The sequence below is a fragment of the Triturus cristatus genome, chromosome 3_1 (assembly GCF_964204655.1).
Source record: "Triturus cristatus chromosome 3_1, aTriCri1.1, whole genome shotgun sequence".
Lineage (NCBI taxonomy): Eukaryota > Metazoa > Chordata > Amphibia > Caudata > Salamandridae > Triturus > Triturus cristatus.
This window is the reverse complement of record NC_140583.1, coordinates 605695617-605723171: the sequence shown is the minus strand read 5'-3', so window position 1 is coordinate 605723171 and position 27555 is coordinate 605695617. Positions and strand designations below refer to the sequence as shown.

Genomic DNA, 27555 nt, shown 5'->3' with positions numbered 1-27555 from the left:
TCCGAGCAATCTTAAAAGCCAGTGTGCGTCTATGTCGAGTGCTCTTGTAAACGAAAGAAACTTTGCAAATTATCATTTCCATATTATAGGCGAAGCAATACCCTCATTAGAGATACACGCTAGATGTTCTTGCTAAATTAAGTCACTGAAGGTACATTTGAATACGACAGCAGAATTAAAAAGGTGTGAAGAATTAATTATCACTTACAATTCAACCAGGTTTGGGAGCTTCTGTGCAAGGTTTTCAGGCTGAAAAAAAAAGCTGTCATGATTACTGTTATTTTTCACCAACTGTAAGAACACATTAATCACCAATTCTCAAAGCAATACCAGGACAACATGCCATATGTTAACTTTAAAGTCGTTCTTCCAAGTTTTAGAAGTTTTAAAAGATAAACTTGAAGTGCGGGATAAAGGGTCATTAGAGTTCAGACACTCCGAGCTTGTTCTCGCATCTTTTTGTAATAGCACATTTGGATCCCACTTAATCCAATTTCAGGAATAAATCATCATTCGAAAATAAAACTAACAGATGTGAACAGTAGAACTCTATAAAAACCCAAACAAACAGGCAGAGTGACCATGGACAATTTCTGTCTTGAAAATGTGGGCACATGGGAAACTAAAAAGTCCAGATTTTACTTTTCTCCTGAAGGTGAAGCAGTCTGCCTCGCAATAAATGATTACAGGGAGCACTTTACATAGCAGGGTGTGTGGACTACAAAGGCCAGCCATCTTTCCATCTTAGATGCTCAGATGGTGCCCACTTCTGAGATACAGTGCTCCAGATCTCGGCAGACCTGAACTTCCACCTCGAGAACGCCAGCAACTCAACGACCCAGCTCGACAACCTCGGACTCAAACAGCTTGTCAAGACTCCCACCCACTCCGCCGGACACATGCTCGACCCCATCTTTTCCGCCAGCAACCACGTCACCTACAGCCACACCACCAAACTCCACTGGACCGACCACCGCTACATCCACTTCTCCTTCAAGAAACACACCGCGCACAACCACCCTCAACAAATCCCACACCGCAGCTGGAACAAGGTCACCGAAGACCAGCTAATCACCACCCTCGCCCGAGACCCACCAACCGACCCCACCAACACAGCCGCCCGCAACATCAGGCAATGGATCGATGACTGCACCAACACTCTTGCCCCGATCAAGAAACCCTCAAACAGACGCACCAACAGAAGGGCCAGCTGGTTCACCACAGACCTCCAGGCATCCAAGCAGACCTGCAGAAGACTTGAGAAGAAGTGGCGCCACGAACAGACACCGGACAACCACGCTGCCCTCAAAAACGCAAGCTTCAACACCCAGACCCCCCCTCCCCGACAGCCGGCGATAACCCAAACTCACCGGCCCCAGCCACACAGACCTCCTGCTCTCCTGGAACCACGTCAACGACGACGACATCATCAAAATCATGAACACCATACGCTCCGGCTCGCCATCTGACCCCTGCCCCCACCACATCTTCAGCAAAGCAAGCTCCATCATCGCACCCCATCTCCAGAAGATCCTCAACAGCTCCTTCGAATCTGCCACCTTCCCGGAGCGCTGGAAACAAGCCAAGATCAATGCCCTACTCAAGAAACCCAAGGCAGACCCAAAGGACCACAAGAACTTCCGGCCCATCTCCCTGCTCCCGTTCCCGGCGAGAGTCATTGAGAAGATCGTCAACAGAAAACTGACCTACATCCTAAAGGAGACCAACACCCTGGACCCATCCCAATACGGATTCCGCAGCAACCACAGCACTAAAACCGCCCTCATTGCCGCCACCGACGACATCAGGACCCTGCTGGTAAAGGCGAAACTGTGGCCCTCATCCTCATGGACTTCTTGGCCGCCTTCGACACCGTCTGCCATCACACCCTATGCAGATGCTTCCACGACACGGGGATCTGCGACAAAGCCCTGGACTGGATCACCTCCTTCCTCACCGGCAGAAACCAGAGAGTCTGCCTCCCCCCTTTCCGATCCGAAGCCACCAAGATCACCTGTGGCATACCCAAAGGATCATCCCTCAGCCGACCCGTTTTAACGTCTACATGGCACCGCTCACCAACATCGTCCGATCACATGACCTCAACATCACCTCAGACGCCGAAGACACCCAGCTGATCCTCTCCCTCACCAAGAACCCCGCCACCGCCAAAACCAACCTTCCAAAAGGAATGAAGGCCGTCGCGAATGGATGAAGAACAGTCGCCTGAAACTGAACTCAGACAAGACGGAGGTCCTCATCCTCGGCTCCACCCCATCCGCCTGGGACGACTCAAGGTGGCCGACCGCGCTGGGAGATGCACCGACACCCACCGACCACGCACGTACGCAAGCTGGAGTTCATCCTGGACTCATCACTGTCTATGACCCAGCGAGTCAACGCCGTCTCCTTCTCCTGCTTCAACACCCTCCGCATGCTTCGCAAGATCTACAGATGGATCCCCACCAGAACCAGAAGGACGGTCACCCAGGCCCTTGTTAGCAGCAGGCTGGACTACGGCAATGCCCTCTACGCGAGAACCACGGCCAAACTCCAGAAAAGACTCCAACGCATACAGAACGCCTCCGCACGCCTCATCCTCGACGTCCCCCGCCACAGCCTCCTCACTGCCCACCTGAGAAACTTGCACTGGCTCCCCGTCAACAAGAGGATCACCTTCAAGCTCCTCACCCACGCTCACAAAGCACTCCACAACGTCGGACCAGCATACCTCAATAAACAACTCACCTTCTACACCCCAAATCGCCAGCTTCGCTCCGCTGACCTCGCCCTCCGCCACCGTTCCACGATCCACCGTACGATCACTGGCAGCAGATCATTCTCCTACCTCGCCGCCAAGATATGGAACACCCTCCCCATACACCTGCAACAGACCCAGGACCTGTTGACCTTCAGAAGACTTCTCAAGACCTGGCTGTTCGAGCAGTAGCAGCACTCACCCCCCTCCTCCTTTTAGCGCCTTGAGACCCTCACGGGTGAGTAGTGCACTCTACAAATGCACTGATTGATTGACAGTTGGCTGCTCCAGTGTGGCCCCTGTGCTTTCAGTCTGGACAGGGAACGAGCCCTGCCAGGTGGAAGTGACTACTAGGATTAAGCATTAAAATTAATTTTATGACCTGGACCATGGACTGTTACACAAACATGGCTGCCATCGTACACAGACTGCTCTGCTCGCTTCTTATGGAACAAGCATAAATCCTCTGCCAGTACCCCCCAGCGCACACTCTCGGGTATCTTAGTGGCACCCAAACTGAATCACACTGCAGACCGCTCTTCTTAGTGCCTTCCAAGCCACCCACCCACCCATAGTAGTCTTTAAATCTGCCAACGTGCTTACAAATGGTCAATTACCACACCATTTGTCCAGAACGCCTCCTACCCAAGCCAGACTGGCACTGTAAAGACCTACAATGGCGACCAAGCACCTGCTTAAAATAGAGATGCCTCACAAAGGAGAAGCACAAGAGTCCCTAGCCATTTGCAAGGAGAAGCCAAGCTTACCAGCGATGTCAATGAATTCCTTTTCATGTAAAGCCGTTCCAGGTACTGCAACCCTTCATCTTTCAACAATTCCAGAGGAAAATGGTTGAGGTTCCTGTAGTTCAAGAAGAGGTTCTTGTGTTTTTCCAGCTTTGCCACCGAGATGGCTTGGCAAAGGTCAGATGCCATGACTGAGATAGTCCCATCTGCCACTTTGCAGATTTCCTTTGGCACCACCGGTCAACCGTGAGTCCTAGCTGGAGAAACAGAACATGACAATGTTAGATAGCAGGCTGCTGAAAAGCATCTTTAGTAACAGCTTTACAGCATGCAGCTAGCCTATCTCAGGGCACTAAAAAGTAACATGAGCAATAGGCTGTGAAGGTGACCATCTCACCTATGTTCCATTGACTGGTTAGAGTAGAGGCATAGTAAGGGTGACAGTTTCTGATATTGTCTGCTAATAACATTCCAGGTGTGGCTGACAGGAACTGTGTACGTCAGGTTTTGCGATGCCATGCAGAGATCTCAATCCCAAGTAACTGGTGTTATGACCAGGTGTGCACGAGTATGTTTAAAAGGAGTATATTGCTTTAAAAATATATATGTATCTCTTAATATCAACTGGCAGACATGCCCCTCTGAGTTTGTCGCCTGCTCTAAACAGTTGCTGTCCTCATGAGCAGCCATGTTCTCAGCATGACGGAACTCCAGATTCTATTATGGGTCAGATTAACAGACGTGTGTATGTTGACCCTTAGGAGAGGATGTCAGCCAACAGCTGACAACCCTCCACCCAGCAAGTCTGTCAGCCACTGGCGGCACTGGGAGGGCTACAAAGGATCCTTCAGTGCTTGTACCAGGGATTTCTTTTTTTGTGTTAAGTAAAGGGTGGAAGCAATGAAGGGTCATTTCTGCATCAGCCCCTGCCCCCCCACCAAAACATTTGTGGAGTCAGCGCACGGATGTCACAGATTACCACCGACAGCACCAAAGCAACAGGTGAGTTCTTCCTCCGGTTTCCGGTTGGGTTTTGGGGACGGGGATGCCTCTACAGGTTTCAGGGAAGCATCGTTGGGAAGGAGAGATGGTTCCCTTTCCAACAATACCTTCCTGACGTGTTTTCCTGGCAGTGGATTGTGGTCACATCGCATTCCAAACCCAGGAAAACCACTAGGCCGCCAGGGACTGTATTTTTTTGGGGGGGGGGGGGGTGAAGCGGGAAGGGCAGGGGTGGTATATTCTCGGGGTAACAGGCCAAACTCTCCACTGCCCCCCAGGGGTGAATTGTTTTATTTTTAATCAAAGTGTTTTTTCCCTTGGATCGCAATCACGCCCCCAGGGGAAGTGAAAAAATGCTTAACAATAAATAAATAGGGGGAGGAGCCTAGCGCTTGACCAAGATGGCCGCGTGAGCTTTGAGCTCCCGAGACCCTCGTGCCCTCCGTCGACTATCCTGTCTCTAATCCTGTTTGCATGCATGGCATCGTGCAGATGACTAGTCAGGGAGGCGATTGATGCTACCCGCGGTCGGATCGCCCACCGGGAACCGGAGTTATGCATGGCGGAAGATTGAGGCCTATCTCCGAAGGATGCCAGGGGCTGGAGTTGGCAGGATGCCCGGCCTCTAATTGAACAACAGCGGCCAGGCGAGGTGTGAACTACCGGACGGAGGTCTACATCCTTTCACTTTCGCTTTCTCGTCCTTTGTTGGCCCTGCCCAGGGAGTGCTCTCGGCTGCCTTATTATTATTTGGACGCTCTGCACGCTACTCTGGTGGCCCATCACAGGACTGCGCACTCCTGCCTCCTTTCGCTGAGAGAGGGTCGTCCTGATTGAACCGACCTGCTTGAGCCAACCATGTCGGGCAAAGCAGAGGTGGATCGGCCGAAGCCTAAGGCCACCAGGCGGGGAGCCTATACTCAGGCCAACAATATGGACCGCTACGCCCAGCAGAAGGGGTCACCGGGTGGACCGAGCCAGTCGCCGGATGCACAGAAGGCTGCCTCACCCTTGGCCCCGGAGCTCTCGCTCCAGGATGTCATGGGAGCGCTCGACGGACTGCAGACTTCGATTGGGAGACAGTTTGATGCCCTGGCGCACAAAGTGGATGCCATCTTGGTGGACGTTAATCTGATCCGTGCGGATTTGGGCAAAACGAATGAACGAGTTAAAACCCTGGACCTCAAGACCACGGGCCTCGCCGCTGATGTCTCGGAACTACAGACCGAGGTCCGTAAGTTGCGGACCGAGAGTGATCTCGCCGCCCGTCGGCTGGAGGACTTTGAGAGCCGGGCCAGGCGCAACAACGTGCGCGTTATAGGGGTCCCGGAGTCCTCGGACGAGACTTCTGTAGACCTGCTAGTGGAGGACTTGGTGCTTAATCATCTGCAGCCTAAGGGTCTTGGAAAGTTTTTCGCAGTTGAGAGGGCACATAGGGTGCCGGGTGGTAGGCCCAAGGTGGGAGCCCCACCGAGGCCGATTGTCGCCCGGCTCTTTCATTTTAGAGATCGGGACGCTATCCTGCAAGCATCGAGGGTGACGGGCCCGGTCCCCTTCCAGAACGCTTCGGTGAATTTCTATCCTGACTTCACCCAGCAGGTGCAGAGGCAGAGGCAGGGCTTCCTGGGGGTGAAGAGGCGGCTTCGGGAGAGGGAACTGAAATATGCCATGCTCTTCCCTGTGAGACTACGTGTGGTGTACGAAGACCGAACATTCTTTTTTGAGTCGCCTGTCATGGCCGAGGAATGGCTGAACGCTCTGCCCCGACGACGGACGGGAGAGGACACTGCCGCAGATGGGGACAGTGGCCGGGATGAACAAGGTTGATGTCTTCGGAACCGGACTGACTCGTTTTGACTCCAGTTAATGACTTGAACAGAATGCAGTAAATACGGAGGGTTGTGGGAGGACGAGGGGAGCTCTTTCCTCCCTTAGGGTACTTTTTGTAGATTTTGGGTTCGGTAGGGCGACAGGCACACTGCAAGTTGGGGGGGCTTTGTAAGCTGCAGCAGGGGTGCAGGGTGGGGGGGATAGTTGGGATTTTGGGTTCGTTGTTGGGGGGTTTGTTTATGCAAGGCGTATTGACTATTTTCAGGGCTGTTCCATGGTGGCTCTTCGGGTGTGGGGTGGGCCTCCTTACGTTTGGGGATGGGGGGTAGGGGTTTAAGTGTTATTAGCTGGAATGTTAATGGTTTGGGGGATCGCATTAAGCGCGGGATTGTTTTGCAATTCTTGAAACGGTCATTACCGGATGTCGCCCTACTGCAGGAGACGCACCTTATAGGTAACATGTGCTATGCTCTTAATAGGAAGGGTTATAAATTCGTAGCACATTCGGGATTTTCCTCTGGGTCCAGGGGTGTGGGCATCCTAGTCAGAGCCTCGCTACCATTTGAGGTGGACTCCACCATTGTTGACGATAGGGGGAGGTTTGTGGCGGTGGCGGGGCGGTGGGAAGGAAGAACTTTGGTTTTAGTTTCGGTTTATGTCCCGCCGGCCCTGCAGGCCTCCACGTTTACAGATCTGGGTAGGGCTTTGCTGGATCTCCCGGGGGGTATGCTTGTGGTGGGGGGTGACTTCAATGCTGTCGGCTCTGGGCTGCTGGATAGATACCCGCCCAGAGACACGGGGGGGGCTCAGAAGTGGCTTCCAGACTTTCTTGACACACTTGGCCTGATAGACTGCTGGAGGCTCCTGCACCCCACACAGAGCCAATACACCTTCCACTCCGGAGCGCATGGTAGCCTCTCTAGGATTGATTACCTGCTCACTCTGGCTGCGCACGCCTCAATGGTGTCCGAGGCCAGGCACATGGCGCGTGGTATATCGGACCATTCGCCAGTGTGGGTCAGGCTGGATGTTGGCCGTGAGGGAGGGGGAAGAGTGGCTCCTATTAACCCTTGGTACTTCCGAGACCCCAAGATGCGCAGCGCACTGGTGAAGACAGTTAAAACATTTTTCAAGGATAATCAGGGATCCGTGGACTCGGCAGTGTCGCTGTGGGAAGCGTTCAAGACCGTGCTGCGCGGGGAGGCTCTCTCCCTTGTAGTGGCGGCCAAGCGGCGGAGAGATGGCGAGGTCATGCAGGTTGAGGAGGAGATTGTGGCTTTGGAGGGAGCGCTAGAGGAGGAGGTTAAAGAGGCCTCACTGCATGAGCTGAGCTTGAAGCAAGCCGAGTATAAGGACCTGGTGACGAATGTCGCTAAGACCCTCAGTAGGGAACAGCAGGGCCGTTTGTATGATGTTGGTGACAAGGCCGGGAAACTCCTAGCTTGGCTGGACAAAAAAGAACGGGTCAATAGAGTAGTGCCGGAGTTGACGGGAGAGGGGGGAGAGGCGATTGTGGAACCTGAGAGGATTGTGCAGTGCTTCATGGACTATTTCCGTATGGTTTATACCTCAGTGTCGGATAGACCGCCCGAGGACTCGCGTGACCTCTTGCGTGATATTGCTATGCCCTGTCTTTCCGATGTAGATAGGGACGATTTGGACGGAGACATAACGGTCGATGAGGTGGCGGGAGCTATCCGCGCGCTGAACTCGGGCAAGGCCTCGGGCCCGAACGGCTTGCCAATTGACCTGTATAAGCTGTTTCCGGATATGGTTGCCCCTCACCTGCGCGCCATGTTCGTGGAGGCGCGGGGGAGTGGGACACTCCCATTGGATCAGCGACTGGCGACGATTGTTGTTATACACAAAGATGGTAAACCCCGAGATAAGTGTGCCTCATATAGGCCTATCTCCCTTCTTAACGCCGAGCCGAAGATTCTGGCTAAAGTCCTGGCGGCCCGATTGGTCAGGGTGATTGGAGACTTGGTCCACCCTGATCAATCCGGTTTTATTCCGCATCGTAACACCGCGTTAAACCTTCGGCGCCTTCATGGCGTGATCGCCAGGGCGGGCACGCTGCGTGAACCAGCCGTTGTGGCGTCTCTCGATGCCACGATGGCCTTTGATACGGTGGAATGGGCATATTTGTGGGCGGTGCTGGCCAAGTTCGGCTTTGGCCATGGCTTTGTGAGCTGGGTGAGGTTGCTGTATGAGGGACCCCTTGCGAGTGTGGTGGTAAATGGCCGGGCGTTGACTCCGCTTCAGCTTGGGAGGGGCACTCGGCAAGGTTGCCCCCTGTCGCCATTGTTGTTCGCCCTCGCCCTTGAGCCATTGGTGGCGTGGATACGCTGGAACCCGGATATACGGGGACTTAGATGGTCGCCCGAACACGAGGACCGCATTTCGCTATATGCTGATGACATCCTGTTGTATCTTGCCTCGCCCAAGAAATCACTGATAGTGGTCTGTGACGTTCTTACATCTTTCGGTAGGAATTCGGGTCTCGTCATCAACTGGAGTAAATCGTATTTATATGTTCTGAGTGGCGAGGTTCCACCGATCCCGCGAACTTGTTCAATCCAGATCGCTCAGCAGGGCTTCGTGTATTTGGGGATCTTTATCTCCACGGACTCCGCTTTGCGGTATGAGAGGAACCTGCTCCCTCCCTTGGCGCGACTGTGGCGGGATGTAGAGGGCTGGCGGAGGCTGCCGCTCTCCCTCGTTGATTTTGGAAAAGGGGGTGGTAAAGGGGGTGGTGATGGACAGAGTTTCTGAATGATGCAGAATACTCTTACCAAGTCAAGAGATCATGGTTTTAATCCATCACCGGTTTTTTAGCTCACTGCACCATCCCAGCTCAGAACCTGGCTACATGCAAATTAGTCTGTTCCTGTCCCAGTGCATGATGGGAACAGGGCAAACCAAACTACCAAGCCAATTCTTATACTGGGAAGGAAACAAGCTTCCGGGGACCGGTTTCTGGCATCACAGGCTTCGCCGGCCCGGCTTGCTTGAATCCTGATGGTGCAATGAGCAAGGGACTCACGTCTGAGTATACCCTCCCACACTGAGTGTGGATAAAATCAATTTTGGAAAAGGGGGTGGTGATGGACAGAGTTTCTGAATGATGCAGAATACTCTTACCAAGTCAAGAGATCATGGTTTTAATCCATCACCGTTTTTTAGCTCACTGCACCATCCCAGCTCAGAACCTGGCTACATGCAAATTAGTCTGTTCCTGTCCCAGTGTTGGGCGCGCTGCCTTGTTCAAAATGATGTCTCTTCCCCGGTTCCTCTACGCATTGCAGAATACTTTAGATTGGGTACCGGCCAAATACTTTCGGGAGATCGAAAGCCTTCAACGAACGTTGTTGTGGGACGGGCGGCCTCGAATAGCAATTGCTAAGTTGACGCTACCATGGTATGATGGGGGTATTGCGCTTCCAGACATCCGACGCTACTATTGGGCCACCCAGCTGAGCGCGATTAATCATGGTCTCTATGGCCCTGCCCTCAGCCCTGGTTATGCCATGGATAGGTGGTTGCTGCGTGGTGGTAACTATCACAGGGCGTTGTACTCGCGGTCTCTGGACTCGTCCCTCACGGGGCCTACTGGGGTGGCGGTGCGTGTGTGGAAGATGGCAACTGACTCGCTGGGCTGGAAGGATAGGCTCACCCTCGCTACCCCGTTGTTTGAATCTGAAAGATTGGGCAGACTTTGGCATACGAAAGGTTTTGACAAATGGGACCTGATCGGCATCTCCAGGGTTGGAGATGTGCTGATTAAGGGGAGGGTGAAGTCCTTTGAAGAGTTGCAGAAGGAGTATGAGCTGGGGGCTTCCGAGTTTTTCCGCTATGTTCAGGTGCGTCATGCCCTCCGGTCAGTCCTCGTGGAGGGTGAGAAGGTGCCTGAGTTTTCTCCTTTGGAGGACCGGATCCTTGATGGCCATATGCCTGAGAGCACGATCTCGCTCATCTACAAGAAATTGATAAACGTCCGGGCGGATGTGCTCCTGGGGCTGCGGGACCAGTGGACTAGGGATGGACTCGAGTTGGATGATGAGGATTGGCAGTCTGCTGTTTCCTCTCCCAAGGAGGTTGAGATCCCGTCGCGTCTGAGGTTGGTGCAGCTCAAAATACTGCATCGAGTGTATGTGACGGGGCCAAGGCTGGTTCATGTGGGTTTCTCTGAGGAAGGCCTATGTAGGAGGGGATGCGGTATGGTGGGTACCTTCCTGCATATCATCTGGGAATGTGGTGTCATCGCGGAATTCTGGAGGAGAGTCCATGCAGTGATGGGGGAGGTGACGGGCATTGCTATGCAGCCGGAAGCGCGGTGTTGTCTCCTGAATGTCTGGGGGCCCACTGATCACAATGCGGCGCAGACCCAATGGGTGACTCTGGGTAACATGGTCACTAAGAGAGATATTGCGCGATTGTGGGGCTCCGTGGGGCCCCCCACATTGACCGCGTGGAAAGGAAATCAGGATTGGAGTATGCTCAGGGAGAAGACAGTGTATTGCGCTAGAGGCCGCCCTCGGAAGTGGCACGCCATCTGGGGGAGGTGGAATCAATATAGGGGGGGAATATGTCTTGCCCCTGATTTGGATCCCCCCGAGGAACAACTTTCTTCTTGATATTCTTTCCAGCTCAGTATATAAGATGTGATGATTAATTGACTGCTTGGGCCTCTACTGTCCCCCCTTCTTTCTCTTATCATAGAACTGTGACTGTTAGATGATTGGGGTCTGACCTCCCCTGGGGGGCTTTCACCATGGGCACTCAGTGTTTTTGCCTTGCTGGGGTTTGTTGTGTGTTTGTGTTTATTTAAAAATGGAATCTTTTCACTGCTCCTTTAATGCAATGTGGACGCTTCTTTGTCCTTCTCTGTCGAAGCTGCCGAACCTCCGGGTTGTCGGCTGAATAGCTGTGTCCAGACTCTTGACGAAGTAAAGGTTTTTATAAAAAAAAAAAAACAACAAATAAATAAATAAGATGAAAATGAAAATGAAATGGTGAGGGGGTCGTCCCTCCTGGCATACGGGCTGACATCGTGTGGGCTCCAATTTTTTACATTTCTTTTTAGGAAATTTGTTTTTCCTGGGGGCCAATTGCGGCCCCGTCGGGAACCACACATTTACTATAAAACATATATATATTTTTTTTTAAAGGCAGGGGTCGCTTTAGACACTTCGAGGTATTTTTTTTATATAAGTTTGTACATTTTCAGAAATTCTAGAGGATGTGTATTTTTATTTTTACAAATGTGTTTTTCCCTGGGAGGAGCCATTGGCCCCCTCGCGTCTTGTCTGCTGGGTCGGAAGAGGCTCTATGCAATAAAAAAGCCTTAACCAAGTAGTCCTCGTGTGCGTGCTCTTTTCCATGTGGAGCAGAGGTTCCCACTATATATATATATATATATATATATATATATATATATATATATATATATATATATATATATATATCACATAATCTATTATCCTTGCAAAATCTGCATATGTGTGTGTATATATACACCCACATATATACACACACATTTATAAACACATATATACATACATACACACACACACATAGAATATATATATATAACCTACTGGCGGTCGCCAGTAGGTAGATATAGTTAGGACCTATTTACCATAGGAAATCCGCAACATTCTATTTGGAATAACGTTGGCACCGATTGACGAATCTTCGCGAAATTTTCCAAACTTTTGGCCAGCTCCGGTCCGCTCCTATCCTGAAAACGTGTTTTCCCCATGCATTTTCCCATGGGACCTGTTGACGCAGCTACAGCCCGAACTGCTGAACGGAATTACACCAAATTTGGCAAAGAGGTAGTCCTCAGTTCAGATTCGTGCCTTTTGCTTAAATGGTGTAAATCCGTTCAGTAGTTTCTGAGAAAATTAGAGTTAAAAGTATATATATATATATATATATATATATATATATATATTCCAAGTCGTTGATCCTATCCCGGATCATGAATGAGGCGCACTCCATGGGAATATCTTCATAAGAATTTATTTGGCAACAGAACAAAAAACACCCGACAGACGCGTTTCGGCTACACGCCTTTGTCAATGTCGGTAAGGTTACATTTTTTTCGTCATTTAAATCAAATAGTAAAGTTTCATTGACATCGAGATACCCAGTTGAACAGGATAAAAAGGACCAACTCAGAAGGTAGCAAATTGCGGATGATAACAACTTTCTCAGACGATGCAAACACTTTGAGGAATATAATGAAAAGGAATTGGCATATATTGCAAACCGATTCCGTAATGGGTAAAGATATTCCGGCAGTACCATTGATTACCTTCCGCAAATCACGGTCTTTGAGGGATAAACTAGTTCAGAGCTACCTACCACCTGTAAGTCAACCTAAAGGTGTTCTGAAAGACATGAAAGGTTTTTTCCCATGTGGGAAATGTAAAGCCTGTTGTAACAGTAAAAGAACCTTGAGCTACACAATTGATGGGATAAAAAAACCTAAACCCATAGATAAATTTATCACATGCACTACCACACATGTAGTTTACTGTCTATTGTGTCCCTGTGGACTTAAGTATATTGGCAGCACTATTCACAGTGTAAAGATGCGCATCTTGGAACACCAGCGCGCGATCATGAATAAAGATAATAACTACCCTGTAGCCAGACATTTTGCCCTCAAACATAATAGCAACAGAGAACTGTTACAGTACTTTGGATTGGACTGTGTACACATCAATCCAAGGGGTGGGGATAGAGTACAACGCTTGCGGAGACTTGAATCCCGCTACATTATAGATCTGCACACCAAAACACCCTTCGGGCTGAATAGTGGAGAGGAATTAGCCGTGCATCTGGGGAGGTAATCAGGAAGACCTTGTAAACGCAACTGTATTCTCTTCTTTTCTCTGTCGTCTTTCCCTTTAAACACATATGAAATTCAGGGACTATAAGGGGTAGGAACAACGATTGTCACCCATTTATGTTTCCATTAAGTATGTTTTGACTCTTTCTTACATTAGTGGGGATTTAGCCTCATGGATTTTAGTGGACTACTTTACTATAAGGTGCCTAGGCCGATACACGGCTTTATTTGTCTAATGTACCATTGTATGAATCATTTAATACATCAAGATATTAATTGCACATCATGAGGTTTGCTACAATATGCATGCCGATCCACGGCTTAATTGTATTAACTTGTGTAGCTTTCTATGAGGCACAATTGTTAAGTGATATTTACAATATGTTCAGTGAATTAGAATTGATTGCATTTACAATGAGTAACAATTGTGTTGTCTCGACGCTGCTGATGGAATTCTTGAATGTCGAGCGATAAACTAGAAAAAGTGTTTATCTATATAGGCTGGTACGTTATCTTCACCCTGTTAAGATGGCCGCCATGTGATAGATAATATTGCATCGGACGTATGGGTGGGGAAGTGACGTCATTGGTGTTTGAATTTAAAATAGTTCTCGCGCGGCTAGCGTAATTAGACACTGACGAAGGATACCCTGAAACGCGTCTGTCTATTGCTTGTTGCCGAATAAACTAACTTACGGAATACTCCCGGAGTGCTGTGCTTTGTCCGTGAGCGTGGACATTGTTGGTAGCGTGGATATATATATATATATATATATATATATCTATGGCCTCGGATGATCCGCGCACCCTCCCGAGCACGAGCTGTATGCTAATTGGCTGCCAACACTCTGAATCAGGAAGTGTTGGCAGCCATCTTGTACCTCGGTAGAACAGAGGCACAAGAAAACCCCAAAATAAAGGCGCAAAACATGACAAAGGGGCAGTGAAGAAACACCCTGACCCCTAGGCCTACTCAGGAGGTCCCACAAGGCCCAATTTTTTGTATTTTTTTTTTTTAAATCGTGGGATGCGCTTAGGATCCGCGCATCCCGCTGCCGGAAACAAAAACGAAGAGTGGCCTGGCGTGCTTCGTTTTTATTTAGCCTCCGGGGGGGGGCCCAAGTCCCGGGGGCAATATGTTTATTATAATGGGGGGCCCAGAGGGGCCTCCCAGCCCCGGGGACCGCCATCCCAAGGGGCTTATCTGAATTATGGGGGGGGGCAATCATCTCCCCCAGCGACCGCCACCCCCGGGGCTTTAATATACATGGGTGGGGGGGCTCAAAGGCCCCCCCAAGCCCCAGGGACCGCCACCCCCCGGGGCTTTATGTCAATGTATGTGGGGGGGCTCATTGCCCCCCCACAGCCCCTGGGACCGTCACCCCCCGGGTCTTGTTTTAAAAAAAAAAACTAAAAACCCTGTGTGGGGGGCTCGAACCCCCCCCACACGCCCCGGGGACCACCACCTCCCCGGGGCACTAATTATTTAACACACTTTAAATTAAGTGGGAGGGGGGGCCGCGCGGTTCCCCCTGGAGTCAATGATGGCCCCTGGGACCGCCACCCCCCAGGGCCGGCTCCTGCAGTGTTGCCATTGCAAACTGCTGTGCTTCATTGAAGCGAGAGCATGGAAACCTGCTGTCGCTTCAATGAAGCAAAGCAGATTGCTCTTCCACATGGGGAGCAGCATGTTAGCTGCTCCCCATGTGGAAAAGCAATGCCAGCTCCCGCAGGAGGCGGGGCGCCGGCTGAGACTGTGGGGGGGATTGGGGACCCCCCATGGTCCCCAACGAGTAGTGGCCCGGGAGGGCCACAGGAGGGGGGCAAGGCAGCCCCCCTCCAAAACACAATTTTTTTTAAAAAGGGCCATGCCCCAGGGGATATGGTCCCGGGGCAAACTATGGCCTCAGGAGGGGGGCCACGCGGCCCCCTTCCCGATTTTTGTTTTTTTAATAAAAAAATAAATAATTGGGGCAGGCCCTGGGGGATGGGGTCCCCAGGGCCAATAAATTAGAAAAAGAAGGGGGGCTACACAGCCCCGCTTCTAAAAAAAGAAAGAAAAAAAAAAAAGATGGGATCGGACCAGAGGCCACGAGCCCTCCTTGCAACACCCTGAAAACACGCCCCCTGGCGCGTTTGCAGAGGGGGATCTAATTCCCCTTGAATACTGGGGGTCCCTGGGGGCCAACTAGCCCACCAGGAACCTCCAGTATGCGCCAGGGGGCTGCGTTGCAGAGAGGTGTAATGAGGCCACGCCCCTTTTTATATCTCACTGCAACGCAGCTCCGTGGCACTTACTGGAGGTACCTGGTGGGCTAGTTGGCCGCCAGGGGACCTCAGGATTCAAGGGGACTTAATCTCCCACCTTAAAACGTGCCACGGGGCGTGTTTGCACAGTGGTGAAGGTAGGGGGCTGGGCCTGAGGTGATATGTGTGCAAACACGCCCTGTTTTAAGTTGGGGAATTCATTCCTCTTCAAACCAGAGGTCACGACATTACACACCAGCCCACATCCTAATCCAAATCACTTATGAAGTCATCCTACTCACTTATGCAAACAATGGATCATACTTACTTTTACTTAGCTACACACTTATACAAACACCACTTCATATATTATCTATTCATATAGATAGTAACTCATACTTAGTGTGTTATAAAATCACTATTACCAGTATACAGTTATCCATACAGTCACTCAATCACTGAGTCTTATGTATACTTATTTATAAACAACTGACACATACACTGGCTTTTATTTTTGTAGTTTGTTGGATATGTACCATTGAGACCTATATTTGCTCATCACCACACCCATAAAGATATTCACTCACCCAAACAACTGTTATAACATGTTGTTTTAACTTCATATACCTACTGATTCAACTATTCACACATCTTTGGGCTGTCACACACCCCCCACCGAACCACACACACATTCACTCTCCCATACAAATACTCAGTTAACTAATCAATAACTAATATAGACTTTCACGTAGCTAGTAACCAACTGGTGCAGCAGTTTACACAACAACTGACAAAGTGATACAGATATTCACAAAGTTTATTCACTATCCAATATATTTAGTGAGACACTATAAATTGGTCAAGTAAACAGTCAATCACACTGCTACTAAAACCGCCAACCAGATATTTATATTCATATATCCACTCATTCTTCAATGCAAATTGCTATATATATATATATATATATATATATATATATATATATATATATATATATATATATATATATATATATATATATATATATATATAATACATATTTAAATAACGAACCGAACCACATTCACTGGATGATGTCATCAGTGATGTAATTTGAGATGTCATCAGTGATGTCACAGACCATGTCATGAATGATGTAATATGTGACATCATCAGCAGTGGATTGCGGGCGCGCGAGATGTAGTTAGTACAACTAACTATATCGGAGGAATTTCAATGGTTTTGTACGAGTGAAACGTCCAGCTAACTATAACACCTCTAAAAACCTATGGTTTTGTCAGTGAATTTCTAAGGTTTCTTAAATGCTAATTCCTAACTATATCAGGCCTGAAACCTATGTTTTTTCAGTGAATATATATATATATATTCACTGAAAAAACCATAGGTTTCACACACGTTATAGGTAGGAATTAGCATTTAAAAAAGCTTGCAAATTCACTTAAAAAACCATAGGTTTCACACATGCTATAGTTAGCTGGACATTTCACTCGTGAAAAACCATTGAAATTCCCCCGTTATAGTTAGTGCAGGCAACTATAACTCACGCAACCGCAATCCTCTGCTGATGACGTCAGATATTACATCACTGTATTTAGACACTTATTTACCCATGTCTTCATTCCATTAATTTTTAGCTATACATATAGTACAAATATTTTTTTCAGAAAGACACATATGTCATCAGTGATGTAATATCTGACGTCATCAGCAGAGGATTGCGGTCGCGTGAGTTATAGTTGCCTGCACTAACTATAACGGGGGAATTTCAATGGTTTTTCACGAGTGAAATGTCCAGCTAACTATAACATGTGTGAAACCTATGGTTTTTTAAGTGAATTTGCAAGGTTTTTTAAATGCTAATTCCTAACTATAACGTGTGTGAAACCTATGTTTTTTTCAGTGAATTTGTACGGTTTTTTAAATGCTAAGGTATGGATTTATTTTTTTTTTTTTTTAAGGTTTTTCACCGTGCGCGTACCTTACGCGCACGGTGCTCTTCACGCACTGTGCGCGCACTGTGCCCTTTGCGCACCGCACGCCCACGTTACGCAGTTCGCGGAATTTTTCCGTTTCTACCGTACGCGCACGCTACGCGCACTCCGCGATTTTCCAAAACAAAATTAAAAGAAATTTTGGCCCTTGAGGGTCCTTCTGGGACCCCCTGACAAAGGCTAGGGGGTCAGGAATTGTCCACCCTGCCCCCTTTTCACGTTCTCCACCTTTGTTTTTTACCCCCTCAGACTGCGAGAGACAAAATGGCGGCCGACACTTCCAGGTTTCGACCGATTGGAATGTTTACTAAGATCTAACAACCAATCAGAATCGCGCTTGCGCACGGCAGCGTGCGCGTACGGTAAGTTTTACCGTACGCCCACGGTGCGCGCTTATAGATATATATATGCTTTTAAATGCTATTTTCTCAGGAAATACTGAACAGATTTACACCAGACCTGCAAAAGGCACGTCCCTGACCTGAGGACTACCTCTCTGCCAAATTTCAAGTAATTCTGTTCAGCCGTTCGGGCTGTAGCTTGGACTAAAGGTCCTATGGAAAAATGCATGGGGAAAACGCGTTTCGGGAGCCCCCCTTTTTCTCAGCCCCCGCTTGACGAATGCCCCCGAGACTTTCAGGGAAGGAGCGAAGCGGAGCGCCCCACCCATTTTGAAAATTTCGCGAGGATTCGTCAATCGGCGCCAAAGTTATTCCAAATAGAATGTTGCGGATTTCTTATGGAAACACGATCCTAACTATAAACTGGCGACCGCCAGTAGATAATATATATATATATATTTTTTTGCTCAATTCCTTGAATAGCAAAGAAATACCGCACTCACGGGGGGCGCTTGAAAACTTTATTCAGCAACCAACAGCAAACAAATGCGTTTCGGCGAAAAGCCTTCCTCGGTGTTCATGACACACCGAAGGAGGCATGTTTAAAAGGAATTTCATGCGTGCACTGAAATCAAGAAGGGACAAGCACTCTCCTTCTAACGTGAGTGCCATCTTGAAGTTTTGTATAAATATACATTTCATAAAGAAATACACAATTCATTGACAATATACTTCATTATTCACATGATTATGGTCACAATTAGTGCTTATAAATCAGCCTCTTGCCAATTCAATCAATTCAGCCGTATATCGGCTGTACTGTACTGTACCACATAACATGTTCCTAGATCTAGCCGTGGGTTGGCATAAGTCCCTTCCTATGCAATATATATCCAAAATAACCTCTGCTCCACATGGAAAAGAGCACGCACACGAGGACTACTGGGTTAAGGCTTTATTATTGCATAGAGCCTCTTACGACCCAGCAGACAAGAGAGGCGCGTTTCGGCTGACGCAGCAGCCTTTCTCAATCTAGTAAGCACCATTTTTCTACAGCAGATATACACTGTTCAAGTCATAGACATGAAAGAGTTCTTAATCACGGACGATATAGCATTAAATTACTTAAAATTACGAAAAAATACATTAACGTGTTATACAATTGATGTACTTTGTGGAAAATATTATAATAACCATAAGACATTGAAACGCATAGTGCATCAAAATGTTCCCATCAAGTGCATAGTGCAAAAACAAACCACTACCCAATATACCCCTTAAATAAAATGTACTTAAGCACAGGAAATTTATTGCCCTATTTTGTTTAGAAACAGGAACTCATGATAAGCTAAATTATAAAAACATTGCGCTAACCCTTACAGGTAACACTATTAAAAATTGAGCATGCTGCATATAAATATGTCAAAAGGGAGACTTGCTGACGTTCATCTGTTGCCTTCGTTACATGAAAGCACCATAGGGCAATGTCAGTGAGATTTCCTTTGCATTCTCATTTAAATTCTAAGTTTAACGTAATGATGTTCGATATCGGGGTTTGGCACAGACAATCACCACTAGCGTTTCAGATACTTGAAACAATTTAAATGCCGGAGTAAATGCAAAATTTAAACACACATGATACGCATATTTATATATGAAAACAGTTTGTACCTGAAACAGATCAGACTAAAAACGTGGCAACATGTATTTGCACTCAGTGGAAGGCCCTGTGCAAAGGTTGACTGGTCATTATTTAGTTGCTTATGTCTGTATTCGGTTGATATAATGGTGCTGTTGCTGTGAAATCTTAGGCCAGAAAATATTATTGTGTTTTCAAATCACAAATAATGTAACAATGTCAAAAAACTGCTGCACAATTTGTCTTTTCTCGCAGCATAATTTAGTCAACTCTGTTGCATAATTTGGTGCTCTTCTGCCGCATAATTCCAGTGAACCCTAGTTGATAGCACTGAGGGTTTTCTTAAGGATCAAGCCTGCACACAAAGATGCAGGGGATATTATGAAAAAGTGTGCTTCTTGAGATCCAAGGTAGATTTGTAGCTCTGAGAAATTATTTATACTGGCACTGGTCCATTATATCCCCAAACCATAAAGTTTTGCATAAGCCATTACAAAAGAATGCTGTGGAACTGGGTATGTGGCAAGGCGCAGTAATACAATCTTTTGTGTTTTTGTAGAAGCTGAAGATTCAGCTAACAATAGAAGTAATTGTGTGTTTATTTACTGTTGCACACATCTCACACATGCACTCACCCATCGACTGATTTAGAACAATACCTCTGCCTTCTGCATAGGACAGTGTTTTAGAAGGAAGGTTTTAGCCAGTCAGCAGATACGGCGTCTCGGTGGATGACTGCTGCCCAGAGCCTAACTCTGTGTATGGAGATAAGTGCAGGATCAGATACTCAGCTAACATCTGAGGGAGAGGAAAATGGAGCAGAATATGGAAGTGGTTTTCAGTCTGTGGAGTTCCAACCAACAACTTATCTCCCAGCGATTCTGAGAGACCTGATGCTAGTAGTCGCACTGTCCCTTCACAAGCACAATATGCAGTGGAGCAATCATAGCAGGGTATATCAACCCACAGAGCAGGCACGTACAGTGGCAAGTGCAGACGGTGTGATCTCTTGTCAGTCCACCAATTTATTTCAGCCCCAGATTCCACCGTTCACTGGTGGTGACACTGGATGTAAAGTCGATACCGACAATTTTTTTGCCGATCGACTATGCCCATCTCTTTTTGGATGTTGACTTCCTAGAGCAAATTGTGCAGCAAATAAATTTGCATGCAGAACAATTTCTGAGGGAGCATGGAAGGAGTCAAAGGCCTCATTCTAGAGCACACCAGTGGACTTCTATTGCACTTGGGGAGCAGACTATATTTTTGGGCCTTGCACTCAAAACAGGGTTAGTGCACAAACCAAGTCTGGAGTCCTGGTCTACTTGCATTGTTAGAGTAACACCCATCTTCGCACCGTATAGGAGCAGAAATCAGTTTTTGGTACTGCACCGTATGCTGCATTTCAATTACAATTCTGATGCATTGCCCCGCGACCATCCAGACCATGACAGGTGATTCAAAATTTGGCATTTTGTAGAACATTTGTCTGGCAGGTTTCTAGAGATTTATACTCTTGGAAAGAAACTAGCCAATGATGAGTCCTCGATCCTGTACAAAGAGCGTCTGCTGTTCAGGCAGTGCATTGCGAGCAAAAGAGCTTTTCATGACATCATGACATCAAGTTGTATATGCTGTGTGACAGCTCTACTGGCTATGCATACAGCTTGAGCATGTATACAGCAAAGTACTCCACCTTAAACCCTGTATGTTGCCCTCCTATGCTAGGAGTCACGAGAACGACTGTATGGGAGCTTGCCCAGCCATTCCTTCACAAAGCTAATAACCTTTATGTGGACAACTTCTTTAGTGGCATTCGGTACAGTTCGTTGTTGCAGCAAAAGATTCCGCAAGAGCTTGTTTGTAAAAAGCTCCAGAAATTCCAGAGCACTGCGTTGCATTCTAACGAATTGTTTGCAGTCAAGTACTCAGTTAGGCGTGATGTGTATGTGCTCACTTCAACTCATGATGAGAGCACTTAACCCATCACAGTTTGGGGGCAGATGGCCGAAGCTCACAAGCCCACCTGTATAGTTGATTACAACAAGTACATGGGCAAAGTGCATAAGAATGACCAGGTTCTTCAGATATACAATGCGAGCTGTAAAACTTGCACTTGCTGTTGTTCACCTGAACCAGGTGGCAACATACAATATGTATGCTGTTTATTGTCAGACGACCACGAGAAGACTCATGTATTTCCTTAACTTTCAGTTGACCATTGAAAGTCTTCCTGCTACAGAAACTGCAGCCTCCACTATATATATGCTCTGGAGGTCGAGGCAAGGCTGCAGGATCGTCCCTTTGCCTACCGTATTCCTGCAATGGCTAATAAGACTCGACCATGTTATCGTTATAGAGTCCACTCAAAGCAAGGAAAGAGGAAGGAGAGTTGTGTTTAGCATCCCCAGTGCCCACCTCAGTCAGCCCTTTGTTTTCCTACTTACTTTATGTTGCACCATAGAAAAGGGGCCAGTGCTTCACTAGGCAAGCAGCTGTAAAAATGTGTCTTCTCTACTTGAGAAAATCATGGGCTTGCTTATGGCTTGCTCAGCACCTTTATCTGCCGTCAGAACATGGAAGGTGTCCGGTTTGCCGAATGACAAGTGCATTATTGCATAACAGTCCCCACACCGCACACAATGGCAGACAGAACATAAGCCACGCTGTAACAAATTACCCTCTGTGGCAAAAACTTAAAGATTTGACTCGTTTTGAAGTGCTCATTAGGCACGTAGGCAGCCTTCCCCTGCACATGTGCCTTAGTTTCAAAGCTAGCTATGTTCACTCAGTCAGAGGACTGTGGCCTTGAATGGCAGTTTTGGACACCCCCAACTTGGATCCACAAACAGCTAGGAGTTGGATTTAGCACAGTGAGTGTGCTATAGGCACATGAAAGACTAGTCTTCCGGAACCTCATATGTCATGGTAGCCAGTAGTAAAGGTTCAGTAGGCACATGTTTAATAATGCCCACAATGTCGCCGGAGGAGGATACTTGACAGGTAGTAAAAACATAGTCATGCTTTTTTTTCCATTTGTGAAGGTTGTTGACTCAACATATCTGGTCATATATATATATGAGGTTTGCTTATGGTGTGCTTGAATGCAAGCTGGTTGATGGCCGGGTGAGAGATGGTTTGATTGGGGGATTCCATCTTGTGATATATGAGTGTGAAATTGGCCCTTGATTTGCGGCGGTATGTTGATGCAAGTCCACTGATGTGCTGGATTGGATCTGTGGTTGGCAATATGAAAGTCTTGTGTGTGGTTCATGAAAGGCATGTGAATGGCCTATTAAAGCAGTTTGTTCATTGTTGCGGCTTTATTGCTCACCTTCACTGGGCTTGGTTTCAATATTCTGATACTGTGATTAGTATTTGTTCTTTGGAGCGAGTACTTCTGGAAGTAGCAAAACCTACCTATATGAGAGGTGATTTTAGTTCGAAAGTTCAGTAACAACCACTCATTTTTTCGGACAACAGAACAATCACAGGTGTTCCGGGTGGTATAACTTGTATTGATCCTACTCACTTTCCCACAGTGCCCTGCAAAACTTGAAAGTTTGCATAAATGGCTAAGATTACTCCTTTATGTACATGTTGTGATGGGTATTTCTGAAATCTACTGCAGTCGACAAATTTTGCAAACACCCAGCATTTCCACATGTCTCCACATCAAAATGGAACTCAATTTTGGTGGGTGGTCCTAGCGCCCATGATTTGAAAGTGCTAAGAATGCAATATAGATACATTACACTTTTCCACTGAAAACAACCCTGTTTTCGCAATGTGGGTAGCTGTGGATTTTGGGGCTTGACTGTACCGCCACCCAGATAAACCTACAAAACCCACACAATTTTGGAGACTAGACAAGCAGGGTGAGTCCAGGGGTGTGTGCATGAATGACTTGTGTGATTCTCACTAGGTAATTTTACTCAGAAGCCATTGTGCAAATGTTTACCATTGGTTAAAAAACAACAACATTTTCCTAACATTTCTGTGATGGCAAGTTCTGTATCTGTGGGAGTGCTCAAATTTCCTACCTCCCTGAGTTCCCACACATCTTCCGATAAGAACAGTAACCCACTGGTATAGGTGGGCCAAGAGACCACAACACAAAAAGGCCCAACAGTGCTACATTTAGAGATAAGCCACAGGAGTAGGCTGCAGTTTTTGGGGTCATGCTGTTGCACCACCCATGCACACTTTTGACCATACATTTTTGAAAGACAACCAGCGAATTCCAAGGTGGTGAGCCTTGCGTTGATCCCACAAGGTTTTTTTACCCACACTGTACTGCAAACTTTAAACTTTGTCTGAAATCATGCATTTTCTTTATATTTCTGTAATGGAAACGTCTGTCATCAGCAGGAATCCACAAAATTCATACCATCCAGCGTTATTCCATTTGTGTCGATAAGAACACTGCACCACTTTTGTGGCTGGGCCTAGTGCCCTCAACAGGAACAGAGCAAACCAAGGTCAGTGGGACAGTGTAGAGTGGCGTAGAGCGCAGGGACGCAGTGGAGTAGAGTGGCAGAGAGTGCATTGGCATAGAGTGGTGCAGAGTGAAAAAACTGAGTGTGCAGCGGCATAGAGGCAGGTACTGCAGAGTGCGGTGAAGTAGAGTGGCATAGAATGCTGTGGCGTATAGTGTACTGGCATAATATGCAGCTGTGCAGAGTAGAGTGGCGTAGAGTCCAGTGGCACAGAGTGCAGTAATGCAGAGAAGAGTGCAGTAGAGAGCAGTGGCGTAGAGTAGATTGTTTCAGAGCAGAGTGGAGTGGTGCAGGGAAGCGTGCAGGGAAGAGTGCAGTGGTGCATAGTAGACTAGGGTGACGTACAGTGGATAGGCTTAGAGTGCATGGGCATAGAGTGATACAGAGTAGAGTGGAGTGGCCTAGACTTGTGGGTCGTAGAGTGCAGTGGTGCAGAGTGCACTGGCACAGAGTAGAGTGGTGCAAAGTAGAGAGGGGAAGAGTGCTGTGGCCTAGGCTGCAGAGGGGAATAGTGCAGTGGCCTAGACTGCAGAGGGGAAGAGTGCAGTGGCCTAGACTGCAGAGGGGGAGAGTGCAGTGGCCTAGGCTGCAGTGGAGCAGAGTGGATTGCAGTGGCGCAGAGTGGAGTGCAGTGGCGCAGAGTGGAGTGCAGTGGCGCAGAGTGGAGTGCAGAGCCGCAGAGTGGAGTGCAGTGGCGCAGAGTGGAGGGGAAGAGTGCAGTGGCCTAGACTGCAGTGGCACAGAGTGCAGTGGCCTAGGCTGCAGTGGAGCAGATTGGATTGCAGTGGAGTGGAGTGGAGTGGAGTGGAGTGGCGCGGAGTGGAGTGCAGTGGCCCAGAGTGCAGTGGAGTGGAGTGGCGCAGAGTGGGGTGCAGTGGCCCAGAGTGGGGTGCAGTGGCCCAGAGTGGGGTGCAGTGGCCCAGAGTGGGGTGCAGTGGCCCAGAGTGCAATTGAGTGGTGTAAAGTACAGTGGTGCAAAGTAAAGTTGAGCGGAGTGGTGCAGAGTACAGCGGCGCGTATGTATTGTGTGGTAGCACACTGTCATTACAGACCACACATTTTCAAATGAAATTACCATATTTGCAAAGACATACAGTTTTACTAATAAAACTACAGTTTACAAATACTTCCACGGATCAGTTCAATGTTGGTGTGTGCTAAAAAAAATTATGTTTTCTACCCCCAGTATTCAGCAAGATTGTCACATAAGTCCTCTCACTTTGAAGTCAGAGAAAGAAAAGTAAACAACAAGCTCCCTCAGAAGACAGAGCCTGAAATTTGACCTTGGTCTTTGAATGCACAGCAAATGTGACAAGATAGGAACAAGATTAACAGGCCTGTCTACAGAAAGGAGTACTCATGGAAAAATACAAGGAGAGGTAATATGAAAAAGCTTTTGCTCCTTGGGAGGAACAAGCTCACTCTGGACAGCCTAAAACAAAAAGACAGGAAATTGAGAGCCACAAATGCGAGCTACCAACCACAAAGCCAATTGTAAGCAAAGGCAAAATGCATTCCCAGGGAGGCTTTCCGAATCTCCCCAAAGACGTCTTTAGCAAACCAGACACAACTGCGCTGTCTGGTAGGTTTCGACCTAAAAATGGGCTAACTCGTTGAAAAATGCATATTCAGTTCTATATGTTCTTGTAAACTTGGAAGATGGTGACATTAGCACAGAAACCCGTTAGTTGTTTCCATTTTTAGGGGAAAGAAATAAAAAACACAGACTTATCTATAGCACTTTTTTCCCTACAGAAACACAAATTTAGCAATATTTTGCCTATTTTCTGCGTAAACTCTTGGGGAATCAATAAATCCTGGGTACCTTTTGAATCCCCAGGATATTGAAAAAAAGCACAAACTAACCAAATAGGCAGTAAAGGGTTCAGCACTGGGCGTGGGTAACTAAATTCAGCAGTCAAGGGGTTAAACTATTCCCAAATCATTACATATTATATTTGACCTCCATTTCCTACTTTAAATGTATGCTGATTAACATGATGTCCCATTTTGTACCCATCAACTAACATGATGTCACTTTTTATACCCATCAATAGACTTGGAACCTCAATATACTTCGCCTGTTTTTTTAGAGATGCATTCCATTCCTGTAAACAAATAAGGACATCAGTATGCATCCTTTTATCTACCAGACCAACGCCACATTCTACATCGTCTTCATTAGTTGTAACTGAGTGGTCCAAAGGGAATCATGACAAAAAAAAAAAAGAAAAGAAAATCAGCTCACACATTTTCGCCAGAAAAATGTTGCACTTAAAAGATGAACTCTTGTGATCTTGCTAACAGCTGTTTTTTAGACGTGGGTATGCTCTACACGCTTTACCCATAACATTTTCTCCTAAAAGATACTGAAAAAATGTGTGATCCGAACTTTCTGCCCCAAACATAAGATTCAAAAGGTTTGACTTCCCACACACATACTAAGGCATACCCACAACCTCGGCATCATCCGACAGCCAGCTATCCATGAAGAAGCAGGTAGTCTCCTCCGCTTGCTTCCTCACCCCCTGAATGCTCAGGAAGGTCTTCAGAAGTCTTTCACCCAACACCAAGCAAACTGTCACACAAACTCTCGTCACCAGCAGACTCGACTATGACTACTCCCTCTATGTAGGAATCACCGTCCAACTCATGAGGAAACTCCAGACCATCCAGAACACAGCAGTCGGACTCATCCTTGACCTCCCCAGACAGACGCACATCACTCCTCACCTCAGGAAACTCCATTGGCTACCTGTCGCTAAGAGATGCCAGTTGAAGCTGCTCACCCGAGCTTACAAGACACTACACAACAAAGTACCTCAAATGAATTTCCACCAACCTCCCAGGGAACTCTCTCCCCCTACTAGCTTACATAGAAGATCCGTCAGACAAACAGCAGTTGCTTGAACACCCTCCCCATGCAACTCTGAGCCACAAAGCATTGCTACAACAGTTCATGAAGGACCTCAAGACCTGGAGTTCAACCAATTGGAACAGGCAGTGTGACCCCGCAGCATGACCCCACACGCCTTGAAACCCTCATGGGTGAAGCGGCCATGCTATACAAATCCTAACTGAATGATTGAAGGCTTTATTCTCAATAGTCAAATAGTGATGTTTTCTACATTACAAAGACATCTTGTGGCATAGGTGAGAAATAAATTAACAAGAGAATAAGAGTTGTAATAAAATGTGCAGAATTAACGTGTATGCTTTGATGCGTTCCAAATGCATAGAGCTGTAAGCCATCCTATTTACTTGTACTAGGCCTCAAATGACTAAAGCAACACTGCTTGATAAACAAGCTTGAATAGAAAATCCTAAATACGCATACAAAGTTTGATACTTGACCTTTCCATGATTTTTAAAAAATATATAAATAAAAAGTTACTTATATGTTTTCAAGTATTTCATCAGAATGTTTCTATTTCACACACAGACCACTGTTAACACATAATTAATTTTTAAATTTAATGGGATAATGAAGAGTTCATAATGTGAACTTGACTTTCTAACCCACTTGTCCCCCCACCCCCCAACAATGTGATTCTGCAGAATGTTTCCTTTTTCATTAATAAAGCTAGTTCGATTTCTACATAGACTATTGTGTAAAAAACTTGATTTTAGAAGATTAAAG

The 27555-nt window shown here is 47.2% G+C and overlaps 1 protein-coding gene across 2 annotated transcripts in view; it reads right to left on the bottom strand.

The window, feature by feature from the left end:
- LRRC28 (leucine rich repeat containing 28) overlaps positions 1 to 27555 on the bottom strand; it is a 431942-nt gene that overhangs the window by 348555 nt on the left and 55832 nt on the right. For both annotated transcript variants that reach the window (XM_085644518.1, XM_085644516.1), the window contains exons 2-3: positions 3526 to 3761; positions 209 to 249 (exon numbers count right to left, since the gene is read on the bottom strand). In XM_085644518.1, the coding sequence (XP_085500644.1) occupies positions 209 to 249; positions 3526 to 3693 (209 nt within the window). In that variant the 5' untranslated portion in view covers positions 3694 to 3761. The remainder of the gene's footprint in view (positions 1 to 208; positions 250 to 3525; positions 3762 to 27555) is intronic.